This window comes from Octodon degus, unplaced genomic scaffold, assembly GCF_000260255.1.
Source record: "Octodon degus isolate 3935 unplaced genomic scaffold, OctDeg1.0 scaffold00021, whole genome shotgun sequence".
NCBI lineage: Eukaryota > Metazoa > Chordata > Mammalia > Rodentia > Octodontidae > Octodon > Octodon degus.
Genome location: NW_004524597.1, coordinates 11,897,479 through 11,910,358, shown reverse-complemented (window position 1 = coordinate 11,910,358; position 12,880 = coordinate 11,897,479). Strand labels below are relative to the sequence as shown.

General features: G+C 48.1%; 2 protein-coding genes and 1 pseudogene across 6 annotated transcripts in view; 2 read left to right on the top strand and 1 right to left on the bottom strand.

The window, feature by feature from the left end:
• The window catches only part of LOC101580300 (immunoglobulin lambda-1 light chain-like), a 15,980-nt gene extending 12,146 nt beyond the window's left edge, over positions 1-3,834 (top strand). The window contains exons 4-5 of the mRNA XM_004628140.2: positions 1,861-1,912; positions 3,515-3,834. Of these exons, the coding sequence (XP_004628197.2) occupies positions 1,861-1,912; positions 3,515-3,834 (372 nt within the window). The remainder of the gene's footprint in view (positions 1-1,860; positions 1,913-3,514) is intronic.
• Positions 3,835-7,129: 3,295 nt separating this feature from the next.
• On the bottom strand, positions 7,130-9,599 carry Tmem191c (transmembrane protein 191C). Of its 5 annotated transcripts, none has more exons than XM_004627956.2 (10): positions 9,247-9,599; positions 8,861-8,984; positions 8,659-8,709; positions 8,460-8,537; positions 8,288-8,344; positions 8,109-8,168; positions 7,912-7,976; positions 7,763-7,835; positions 7,614-7,654; positions 7,130-7,525 (listed from the first exon to the last, which is right to left on the bottom strand). In XM_004627956.2, the coding sequence occupies exons 1-10, from the start codon at positions 9,399-9,401 to the stop codon at positions 7,321-7,323; spliced, it is 909 nt and encodes a 302-aa protein (XP_004628013.1). In that variant the 5' UTR covers positions 9,402-9,599; the 3' UTR covers positions 7,130-7,320. The 5 variants fall into 5 exon arrangements, with proteins under 5 accessions (XP_004628013.1, XP_023567424.1, XP_023567427.1 ...); XM_023711656.1 differs by having other exon boundaries at positions 7,781-7,835; XM_023711659.1 differs by lacking the exon at positions 7,614-7,654 and having other exon boundaries at positions 7,130-7,500.
• A 1,108-nt stretch (positions 9,600-10,707) lies between these two features.
• LOC101579515 lies at positions 10,708-11,923 on the top strand (annotated as a pseudogene).
• Positions 11,924-12,880: the final 957 nt, after the last annotated feature.

The window sequence follows — 12,880 nt, the reverse complement described above, 5'->3', positions numbered from 1 at the left end:
TGTGGTGCTGGGGGATTGAACCGCGGTCCCTGTGCTTTGCTTAGCTTAGCTTGTTCTAAGTAGGTGCTTTAGACCACTGAGCCATCTCACCAGCCCCTCTTGTAATTTTAAAGGAATAAGATGTTTATGGTAAAAAATTTGTTATATTTGCATTACAAGACCAACTCCTGTTTAAGGGACCAGATTCTAAGGCAGGGAGTGCAGTGAACCAGCGCCTGGTGGCATTGACTCACTGACAGATCCTTTAGGAAAGGGAGTTGATAATATAATTGCGTAGGCAAAACATGGGGGTTCTTGTGGATTTGGAGCCTCACAGGGTGGTTTGTTGTTTTTTAATTACTGTGGCACCTCGGCTCACAAGCTTAATTCTTTCTGTGATTCTGGTCACAAATTGAATTGGGCAAGAACTAAGTCAAATTTAATGGTTAAGCTCAATGTTGATCTAATGAGCAAATTTGATTTGGTTCTCATCCAATTGTTTGCAGCCAGAATCACAGAAAGAATTAAGTATATAAGCTGAGGTACCACTGTATTTCAAGTCTTGTTTTCAGTTCAAAAAATGATATTCAGATGTAGCAACTAAGGACATGTAAGTCATGTCAGAGTGGGAAGGGAGGTGACTCAGGCTCCAGGTTTCCAACATGGAGCACAAGAGCACCTGTGGCCTTTGTGAAGAGATGAAAAAAAAAAAAAAAAAAAAAAAAAAACCTGGGTTAGAGGTCAATCTCATTTGGACATGAGTTTGAACCTCCTGCTTGTCATCCAGCTGGAGATGTTCAGTAGGTAGCTCAGGCAGCTGCGATGATTTGCAGCTGGGATAGACTCAAACCTCACTGTATGAGCAGTAATGGGAGTGCACAGTGTAGGAAGATGGCAGAGAAACAGAATCCAGCAGCCACATATGGTCAGGGAGAAAGAAAACCTAGAGAAAGAGGGGAGTGGATGATCTGAGACAGTGGGGGAGGGGTCATTGGAAAGATGGGTAGACTTCATGTTGCATCCCGAGAGGAACCTCAAACTGGAATGTGATAACAGCCTTGTGGGTCTTCACCTGAGAGGTATCAGAGGGAGATGGAGGGAGAGTGCCCTATGTCCCCAGCATGTAAGACAATGCCTGGTGCAAACAGGACAGATGTACTGATGGATGGATCCATGAATAAACAGACAGAGAGGCAGGTTGATAGATGGATAGACAGATGAGTGGATAGTCATATGAATGGATGGATGGATGGATGGACAAACAGATGAACACTTAAATGGACAAATGGATGCATAGATGGATAAACAGACAGGTAGCTAGATGGACGGATGATGGGTAGACAGAACAGAGGAATAGACGCACAGATATGTGGATGAATGGGCACACAGATGGACAAGTGAATTGACAGAAGGATAATGGAAGAATGGAAAGAGCAGTTGAAAAGATCAGAACAATCTCGTGAGTTCAGAAGGACTGAGTTATCTCTCTCTAGATAGGCATAAAGGCAGAAGAGTCAGGAATGACCCAGTATCCATGGCTCCATGAGAGATTCATGACTCAGAGGCTCTAAAGAGAGCCAGCTCAGGCCTCCCTGCCATATCACTGTCACCTGAGAACATGCATCACTCAGGGATTTACTGTGCCCAGCATTCCCATCAGCACTGACAGCTTCAGAAAGAGGGGAAGTGGGGAACACATGTGGGGTGACTCACTATGGACATTACCTGCCTGGGACAAGCGGAAGACCTCTGGTCCACCTGCCAACCACTTTGGAAATAACCTACCCTCTGCGACCCTATGTCTCACCCAGCAGGTTCCCTCTCCAGCCCCGCCCCCAGGATGCAGGTCCCAGGTGCTGGCCCCATGGCTTTTGGTCTGAGTCTCAATCACCATTGTTTATCTTTGGCAGTGGAACCCTGCTCACTGTCCTAGGTAAGTGGCTCTGACAACTTTTCTCAATCTGTCCCACCCTCCTGCTGCTTAGCAAAATTCATTCTTTCTGAGTGCTTCTTTCCCTCACCAGTCTTAGAGATTAACACTCTGCCTTTTTCAGTGGGCCCTTGAGGAGGTGGGTGGCCTTGAGGTAACCAACAGGAAGGGCCCCAGAAATAAAGGCAACCACCTTCAGAGTCCAACAGTAGGATGTGGCCTGCTCTGAGACCTGCAGTTAGGATTTGGCCAGGGACAGGGGCTATTTCCCCTCCTCTAAACCAGCTGCCCAAATGGGGATAAGAACCTGGTCCTGGGTAGCACTAGAAATAATTCTCCAGGTCCCACAGGGTCTGAGCTATGAGCTGGATGCCTATTCAGGCTAGGAAAACTACACAAGAGGGACAAGGCTGGGGCTGCAATATTAATCTCTAGGGACTCAGGAGATTGCCCCCATGTGGACACTAATAAAGATCAGAGAATCTGGCTCATTGTAGGCTGCAGCTCTTTAGTTCTCCAATGGTCCATGAGGACATAGGAATACAGAGGGACAGGTCAGACTAGACAAGGTAGCTAGAGGCTGATGGTCATTCAGAAAGGAGGGGATCCCAAAGAGCACAGACTCTGTCCTTGGAGCCCTCTAAGCCTGGGGCCAAAGGATTGTCCATAGTCGGGTAGGCATAGTGATGAACCCTGAAATCTCAATACTCCAGAGGGAGGCTGACAGGAGGATTATATCAGTTCAAGGCTAGCCCAGGCTACATGCTGAGACCCTGTAGAAACAAAACAAAACATGTTTATGTCCAATTGTCCACAGCCAGTCTCTTACCTTCCTCCTCAAAGAGTACAGTAGACTCAGGAAATAAGAAACAGGGGAACAAACAAGTAGTTCAAAAGGCTACATGGCTCCAGGGAAAATCAGGAGTCATCAGAGGCTGCTATACCACATAGTTTGGAAGTGGCAGCCTCACGAACACAGCCAAATTGGAGAGTCTTGTGATCGGGCCAATGGAGACAGGGAAGATGGCAGTGCCTTGGAGGAGCACCCAGAAGTGTCCCAGAGGAACCTACTACTCCTTGGGAGAGCTTAGTGGACTGGATGGAGCAGAGCCTGCTGCTCATGAAGGCACGAAGTGCTAGGCTCCCAGTATGGCAGCCACAAGTTCCAGGTCTTCCCATGTTCCCCAAGATCATCCTTCAAGACTGGATGGGGACTACCAATTCACAGAAGCAGCTCTAGGCACTGGAAAGGTGAAGCAAGTTTTAATGACCTGGACTGGGGACTCAGGAGGTCAAAGCCGGATTCCACTCTCAGACTCCAAAGACCAGGGAAGAAAGAACACAGTCTTCCTTGGTGACAATAGGAAAGCTAAGGTTGCAAGGGGAGAGGCTGGACCAGGTCACCTGGAGGAGTGACTTGGGAAGGGCTTCTAGGAAAATGCAGGGCTACCTTTTCTCTGGAGGACACAAGTGGAATAGAGGAATGAGAAGAGACAGAGGGACCCCATATAACAAAATGGATACAATATGAATGGTCAGAGACATTGGGGTGGAAAAGCCCTGGGCTCTCCTTGCTGACATTTATACCCTCCTCCACTCACGCAGGTCAACCCAAGGCTGCCCCATCAGTCACCCTATTTCCACCCTCCTCTGAAGAGCTCAAGGCCAACAAAGCCACACTGGTGTGTCTGATAAGTGACTTCTACCCAGCCACCATAATTGTGGCCTGGAAAGCAAATGGCACCCTCATTACCCAGGGTGTGGAGACTACTGTGCCCTCCAAACAGAGCAACAACAAGTACAAGGCCAGCAGCTACCTGACCCTGGGACCCAACCAGTGGAGATCTCACAAAAGATACAGCTGCCAGGTCACACATGAAGGGAGCATTGTGGAGAAGAGTGTCTCTGCTGTGGAATGTTCTTAGGTCCCCAGTGTTCGCCCCATCCTCCAGGGACTGGCGCAGGACAACCTGGGGAGGAGTTTCCCCCTCCCACTTCAGCCATTTTCCCTGCATCCAACAAGTGCTTAATAAAATATCCATCTTATGGATAAATCATATTCTATCTCATTTATTTTTTCTCATATTTCATTTGCAACCTCACATCCCTGGGTCGGCACAGTTGCAAAGCAGCCCTAGGGGAGAGGATTCTGGCCACCCAAAAATCTCCAGGCAGGAGTTTGGTCACAAGGATATGTAGTAAATCTCTCTAGCTCTCTTCTTCCTCTTCTACTCTCAGCACAAGGGCCCACTCCTTGCCTCCTTAAATGGAGCTGTATGTGGCTGGAAAACATTGAGACATGTTCCCTCCCCATGCTGTTCTGAAGGGACATTAAAGGCTTTAAAGAAATGGCTCAAGGTCAGGATCAGAGCAGGGACTGGCACCCAAGTGTTGAGTTCAGTCCTTTTTAAAAATGTTTAATAGGGCTGGAGAGATAGATAAGCAGTCTAAGTGCCTGTCTGGCCAGCACAAGGACCTGGGTTTGATCCCTGGTACTGTGTGCCATGCCAGGCTGGAGAAATAGCTCAGTAGAATAAGCGCTTGCCTGGCAAGTGCAAGGCCCTGAGTTCAATGCCCGGTCCTGAAGAAAAAAAAAAAAAAAAGGCTTCACTGTGTGCCATGCCAGCCTGTGCTGAGCTGCCTACCAAAACTGGGCCTAGTGGCACTCGCCTGTAATTCCAGCACTGGGGAGGCTGAGACAGGAGGATCACGACAAGTCTGAGCTGTGTAGTAAGATCCTGTACCAAATAAATTTTAAAAGACTGCTGTTCATAATGATTACACTCATTGTGGGAAGTTGGTACATGAATATATCTTAATTCTGTTTTAATGTGCATTTCTGATGGCCAATAATTTTTTTTTTTTTTTTTAACCAGGGATTGAACTCAGGCCCTTGCACTTGCCTGGCAAGCGCTTATTCTACTGAGCTAACTCCCCGACCCCTGGCCAATGTTGAACATAGTTTCATGTATTTATTGGCCATTTGTACCTCTTCTGAGAGGTGTCTGATACAATTGCTCCTTTTTTTGATTAAGTCTTTTATTTTGGGGAGTCTAATTTTTTAGTTCTTTATATATCAAGATATTAGTTCTCTGTCTGCAGGGTATCTGATAAATTAATTTTCCATTCTGTAGTTTGTCTCTTATTTCCTTTGTGATACAGAAGCTTTCTGCTTGCTGCTGGCTTTTGTGCAATTTTTTTTTTAAATGGAATTGGATTCAGGACCTTGAGTTTTCCAGGCAGGCGGAGTGCTGCTAAGCTATATCCCTGGCCTACAATTGGGAGTCTGTTCAGAAATTCCTTGTCTATGCCTACATCTTCAAGAGTTTTACCTATTTTAATATCTAGATATTTGATCCATTTTTATTTTTGCACAGTGCAAAGGTATAGATTCATTCTACACGTATGTAACCAGTTTTTCCAGTACCATTTGAAGATTACTTTTCCCCCCACTGTATATTTTTGCCCTTGTCCAACATCAGATAATTGAATGTGCCCAAAGTTGTTTGCATCCTCTATTCTGTTCCCTTGATGTGCTGCTGGTGCTTGTCCAGTGCCGTGTTATCACCCTACAGTTATATTACCCTGTAATGTAACTTGAAATCCACGATTGTGATGTCTCCAACCTTGCTCTTGCTCAAGATTGCTTCTGGGTCTCTTCTGGTTCCGTATCCAATCCAGTTCTGTGAGAAATGCTGTTGGTGTTTTGATTGGGGTTGCATTACATCTATAAATCACTTCTGCTCCTATGGCCATTTTAACAATATTGGTTCTGCCTATCTAGGAACAGAGGGATATCTTTCCATTTCCTGATACTCTTTGAACTCCTTTTTCAGAGTAATACAGTTTTCACTATAGGAGTCTTTCACCTCCTTGGTTAGATTAATTCTTAGGTATGTAATTTTTCTTAAAGCTATCTGGAATGGTATCATTTTTCTGACTTTTTTCTTGGTGAGTTCATTATTGGTATACAGGAATGCTATTGATTTTTTTGTGTTGATGTTATATAATATTACACGCTGAGTTATTAGATCTATCTTTGGTACAGGGTCTCACTATGAAGCTCAGACTCATAGTGATCCTCCTGTTTTCAGCCTCCAAAAGACTGGGATTACAGGTGTGCCCCACCATGCCCTGTCTTGGTTGCCGGCTCAGTGCGGGGTAGGGGGGGTGCACAGCATGTAACACCAGGATCAAACCCCACTCTGTGCTTAAGCAGGCACTTAGTCTGCTGACCTATCTCATATCTCACTGGGCCAAGTTTTTTTTAAAAGCCTGAAAAAATGCTTACAGATCAAACTGAAAAACATTTGTATTGGCCTGGGAAATGGCTCAGTAGAATAAGCACTTGACTGGCAATCGCAAGGATCTGAGTTCAATCCCCGGTTCTGCAGAAAACAAAAACAAAAACAAAACAAAACAAAAACATTTGGATTAGGTTTGGTACATATTTATAATTTCAGGGAGGTTAAGGTAGAAGGATCACAAGTTAAAGCCAAGTCTGGCTAATTCAGCAGCTTAGCAAGACCCTATTTCAACTAGGGTCCTAGTTCAGTGTGAAGCCCCAGAATTCAATAAATAAAAAATGTTGAGACATCATTGCTAAACCTGTGTATATGCACAAATACACTGAGCGATGTCATAGTTTACTGCTTCACTACTGTAAAATAAGCAGAGCAGTATGGTGTCAGACAAAATAAAACTCAAGGTTCATTTCCACGAAGAACATTTTTCTTAAATAAAATTACTCATGGAGCCCAAAGACCTGAGCATTCTCTGCTGGCTGTGTGCAGGTGCCCAGAAAGCGAAAGGGACCACAGGGAGGCAGGCGCACCAGGCATGCGGAACCCACCCAGAGGAAATGAGGCTCAAGGGATGTGAACCACCACGGCACAGCCAGGCAAAAGGAATCACAGACTCCTGGAGAAAACCTAACCCACCAAGACCCCTCTTCCCCAAGGCTCGGCCTCACTATCAGGGCGAACAACAACAGTAAGGAGTTGCCGACCAGTGTTGATCAGTATTGGAGTTAGCTAAGGTGCAGCAATAGAAGGCAAAAAAAAAAGCAAAACGAATGAACAAAATCAATATGAGTAGGGGGCCTGCCCCTTAGCTCAGTTCTTTGGGGCCGGGGAGATGGCTCAGTAGAATAAGCAAGCACAAGGGCCTGAGTTCAATTCCCGGTTCCACAAAAAAAAAAAAAATCAATATGAGGCTGTGGGAAAGGCCAGTCCTAGACCCATGACGCTTCCCCAGACCCAAGGGCCCAGCGGGAAGGACTGGCACACTTAGCTGAAGTGCTCTCACCGGTCAGGAGGGACACACCCTCAGTCGTCCCCGCAACCCCCGCGGTGCCCCAGGAACCACACAGGAGACAGAAGTGCAGATGGCCACGGCCGGCGTGATGCGCTCTAGGCAGGCAGCAGCCCGCGCGCGCGCAACTCCAGCAGCTGGGACAGCGTGTAGCGCAGGCGGCGGAAGGTGGCGTCCGAGCGGAGGCGTGCGAGTCCCTGGCGAACGGCGTCGGGCTTTACTAGCGCCAAGTAGAACAGCGGCACCACCAGGAAGCCGAGCGGACGCAGCACCAGGGTCTGCAGCAGGCCCAAAACCCACATCCTGCGAGCGCAGGGAAAGAGTTAAACGGGCAGCGGCAGGAGACGGAAACAGGAAAAGACCCGCAGCTCCCAGTCCGCGCCTGGCTCACCTGAGACGCCCCGAACCCGCGCCGCCGAACAATCGCTTCTCCTAGAGAAAAGGGACCCGCGCGTTCCATCCGTTCCGGGGCCGCCCGCCTAGGTCCCCCCGGAAGATGCGGGTCCCGGCTCCAGCCCGTCCGCCCCGACCCGCGCTCACGCAGTCCGCCCTGGCCACCTCCTCCATGAGTGAGCCCGCGCAGTCCTGCACCCGGAGAGCCCGCGAGTCCCACCTGCAGAAGCGGGCAACACGATCTGCCCCGGCCCTTAGCAGCCGCCCCGCCACACCAAGAGTCCTAACTCGCTTACGCTTCCGAGCCGCCCCGCCAGGCGTCCAGCGCGGCCGCCGCCTCCATCACCTTCCCCTGCAGCTCCTGGGGCGGGCGGGAGTGAGGACTCAGGGTGAGGGAGGCCTCCGGGAGCCAGCCGCCGCAGGTCTGGGGGTGGAGGGAAGGGGCCGCAGTGCCTTGGGGGTGACACGCTGTCAAGGTGGAGAGCGACCTCACCTGCAGGACTCCGCTCTGCTCCTGGAAGCTGGCCCAGGCCTCCTCAGTCCGCCGCGTGTCCTGGAGTACCGAAGCTTCGATCAGAATCCAGGGGACACGCCGCTCCCTAACCCCTGCAACGGTCCCGGCTCCCCTCACACTGAAGCCGCCCCTCCCCAAGATCCCGCCTCCACTCGCACCTGCCGCAGGCCCTCCGCCTGCAGGGCGTGCTTGGCCTCCACCAGCTCCAGCTGTTTCTTCTCGAGGAGCCAAGGAAAGTCAGGAACCCGCACGTCCAGTCCCTCAGAGCCCGGCCCGGGCCGGCCCTTAGGGGTCGTGGCCCCGCCCACCCTTCAGGCCCCGCCCAAGCACCTGCAGCTCCGCCACGTGGGTCCCCGCTTGCTGCTCCGCGCGCTGCTGACTCAGCTGTTCCCCGCCGTAGTAAAAGAGCTGAGGGAGGGTCGTGTGAGGGCGGGGCTTACTAGGTTCTTAGGGAGGGGCTTGGGGAACGGGACCAGAGCGGGTCTTCCGAGAGGAACTCATAGAGAGGCTGTCCCATCCCTCGCGGTACCTGACTTGACAGCTCCTCCCACTGTTCCTGCAGCTGCCTGTTGTGTTGCTCCTGCGGACAGGAGAGAGGGGGCGGAGCTCTTGGCCCCGCTTCACAAGGCGGCTCCCTCTCCGGGCCCGCCCCCCGGCCCGGCCTCACCAGGGCCCCGCCCTCCCCCAGTAAGGCCCCGCCCTCCCGCGTCCAGCTCCGTCCAGCTCAGCACCAGCTCCACTTTGCGGCGTTCCGCAGCCTCCAGCAGTTTCTGCACTCGCTCCGCGCGCTCCTGCACTGCCTCGTGCGCCTCGCCGCGTAGGGCTGGGGCCGCCTGGCTTCGTCTCCGCTGCAGGCTGCGAAGGGAAACTGAGGCCAGTTCTACGGCGAGGAGGTGGGGCGCTCTGGATCCTACGGCCCTGTCACCCCGGAAAGGACCAGTGCAGGCCGGGGTTGGAGCCGGGGAACTCTCCCGGGACGTGCCTGGCGCCGCCCTCCCTTCCCGGACCGTCTGAGTGGATCGTCCGGGTCCAACGGCCTGGGTCGGACATGCGGGCTGGGCGGGTTGGCCGCCGCCCGAGAGCCCGACCGCTCCGCCGAGCGGCTCTCCACGCTCACCTGCGCTCCCGCTCACGCAGTTCGTGCAGGCGCCCAGCGAGGCTCTCGCTCTCGGCTTCCAACCCGCGGACCAGCTCCTCCAGCTCCTGCTTCCGCAGGCGGCCGTCACGGTTGTCCTTCTGCAGCTGCAACCGCTGCTCCTGCGCCTCGGCCATGGCTCCGGCGCTGTGCCCAGACTGGCACAGGGGAGGGAACCGAATTCCTGAGGGCGTCACAATGGGGCGGCAGGGGGCACCCTCAGACACGAGTCGGGCCGCAGGGTCTCCTTTAGTTCACCGTCCATAAAAATTCTATCGGGGACTGAGGCAGGAGGGTCGCAAATTCGAGCCCAGCCTGCAACTTTTAAGTTTTTTCTTTTTTTCCCCCAGCCTGCAACTTAGTGAGACTGCTTCAAAATAAAAGGACTGAGAATGTAACTGAATGCGAAGGACTCAAGTGGGGGGGAACCAGAAAGCATTGTTATCAAACATTTCACCACTTGGGCAAAATCTCTGCTTACTTTTTGTGTAAATATCTTTCCTAAAAAAAAGAAAAGAAATACCTTTTCTAGCTCAGCGACTCCATTTTTTTGGTCTCAGCATCCTTTCATACTTTGAAAAGTTACTGATCCCAAAAAGCTTTTAAGTAGATAATACACCAAACAAGGGTTGGGGAGATGGCTCGGTGGTCTAAGCGCCCGCCTGGCAAGCCCAAGGACCTGGGTTTGATCGCCGGTACCACATGCAGTGCCTGCCCCGAAACTCAGCATGGTGGCCCACACCTGTAATCCCAGCATTGGGGAAGCTGAGACAGGAGGATCACTATGAGTCTGAGCTGTGTAGTGAGATCCTCCACCAAATAAAATGGGGTTTTTTTAAACTTAAAAAGAATATATGCAATAGTCACCAAATTAAAACTAAACAATGTTTAAAATGCATATTAAAAATATGTGTTGGTTCCTGGTTGGTGCTTCCTGGTCGCAGCGATGTCAGTGAAATTGAGCTGACTTTCCATGATGTTCGGTGGCTATATAGAAGCATATGAAGATGATCTTTATCGTGAAGAATCATCCAGTGAACTGAGTGTTGATAGTGAGGAAGAATTTCAACTCTACAGCCAAGTTCATTATGCCCAAGATCTTGGTAATGCTACCAGGGAGGAAGCACATGAAGAAAAGAACTCTGAGAATTCTGAGTTGAGTACTAAATCACATCAGAACTTAATTGTTCTTTCAGATAGTGAGGTCATCCAACTATCAGATGGGTCAGATGTCATCACTTTGTCTGACGAAGATAGTATTTATAGATGTAAAAGAAAGAATATTAGAGTCCAAGCACAGAAGAACACCAGAGACCCTTCTGATTCTTATTCTGATGAGTTGGCTGATAAATGCAAATGAGAAATCAAGAAGCCTGAACCTGAAGAAAGATCAGGTGCGATCCAAGAGGTCATGATTATAGAGGTCAGTTCAATGAAGAGGAAGAAAGCATCATTTCTGAAAGTGAAAATGTGGAAAGCTGGATGCTACTGGGTTGTGAAGTAGATAAGAAAGATGATGATATCCTTCTCAACCTTGTGGGATGTGAAAATTCTTACTGAAGGAGAGGATGATGTAAACTGGTTCATCAGTGACAAAGATGTTGAGGCCCAGATAGGTAATAACAGATCATCTGGACGATGGACCCATCGATACTATTCAGCCAACAAAAACGTTACCTGTAGAAATTGTGATAAGTGTGGTCACTTGTCAAAAAATTGCCTCTTGCCACAAAAAGTTCGTGCCTGCTGCCTCTGCTCAGAGAGAGGACACCTCCAGTATGCTTGTCCAGCACGCTTTTGCTTAGACTGTTCTTTGCCAATGTCTTCCACGCACAGATGTCTTGAAAGATCTTCCTGGAGAAAACGATGTGACCGATGTGATATGATAGGCCACTATGCTGATGCTTGCCCAGAAATCTGGAGGCAGTATCACCTAACGACCAAACCTGGCCCACCCAAAAAGCCAAAGACTCCTTCTGGACAGTCAGCCTTGGTGTATTGCTACAACTGTGCACAAAAAGGCCATTATGGACATGAATGTCCAGAAAGGCGAATGTTTAACCAGACATTTCCAACATCTCCGTTCATCTACTACTATGATGACAAATATGAAATTCGGGAGCAAGATCGGAGAATAAAACGAAAAGTAAAAGAACTCCAGAAAAATGGGGATTTCCCAAGGCAGTTCAAGAGACCACATATGGAAGCAGCAGATAAGAGACCCCTCCGTGACATGAGGAAGAGCCATGCCTCCCAGGAAAGCAACAGGTGGCATCCAGAAGATAAAGGTCAGAGAGAAATGATAAGCCGAAATAGAGACCCAGAGAAGCATAGGAAGGTTGACAGACGTTGGGAAGTGAATGAGGACTTTCCTAGGGGCACTCACTCTTCTCCCAGCAGCTTTAAAGCCCAGAAGCCCCACAAGCCCCTTCATCACTGATCACATCACCACAAGCCAAGAGAAGATAAGTTTCCCAGAGATAGCAAGCGGAACAAGCAGAAGAAAAAGGAGAGATATGTGGAAGATGATGCCACTGATAACATTTCTTATTAAGCAGAGGAAAAAATCTAAGCTGTGATACAGCTTCTGAGTCAGCTTCATGTCTACAACATTCTAGCAATATTTTTATTACCTGTAATTAAATAAAAGGAAGTTTTTGTTTTTACTGTTAATTTCAGCCATAATTAAAGTTGCTGAACAAAGGTCATAGAGATCTCAGTTCTCTGTATCTACCAGGTTTGTAGGTAGAAAATAGATAAACTTGGACCTTCCATTGGAATATCCTTTTTATTCAAAATCTTTGGGATAGAAAAAAAAAAGACTTTTCAAAAAAACTTTTAAAAATTACTTGAAAGAATTAAAATTCATAAATGCAGTACATCAACATGGGATGAAAAATCTTTGTAGGAGGAGAAATTATTACTAATAAGAATTCATCTCTCAGCATTACCTTTAACATGGGAAAGAACAATGGCTATAAATCTGAATCCAGCTTTTCTTGCTTCTAAAACTTGTCTGATTCTTTCAAGTAAATATCACAGGTTGACTACAAAATGAAGATATTACTAAAACTCTGGGGAAACAGGGAACAGGGCTATTAACAGAGTACAAAAAGGAAATCTGTCCAGTATAAATGTAAAAGACAGATTTCCTGAAATCTATCAAAATGTATGTATCACATTGAAAGACTTTGTTCCATTTTTATAGCCACCTTTCAAGAAGACCATCATTCATGTATATATAGAGATAAATACTACCCAACTTTTAAAAATTTTGTTTTCATGAATTTTTAAAACTACCATATAGAGATAATTTGTTTTGTGAACTTTGTACTTCTCAAAGCCTAATCTTAGAATAAGAAAGATAAAATGTCTGAAGCAATGACTAAATTTGTCTGTACATAAAGTAAATATATATATATATATATATATATATGTATTAAGGGGCCAGGGAGACAGTTCAGTAGAATAAGTGCTTACCTGGCAAGCACAAGGGTCTGAATTCATATGTACATAATATGGTAAAATTATTTACATGTAAATATATCTGTTTTCAAAAACTAAAATAAAACTTTTAAATCTATAAATTTAATGTCTGGCTTAACACAAGTCAGCT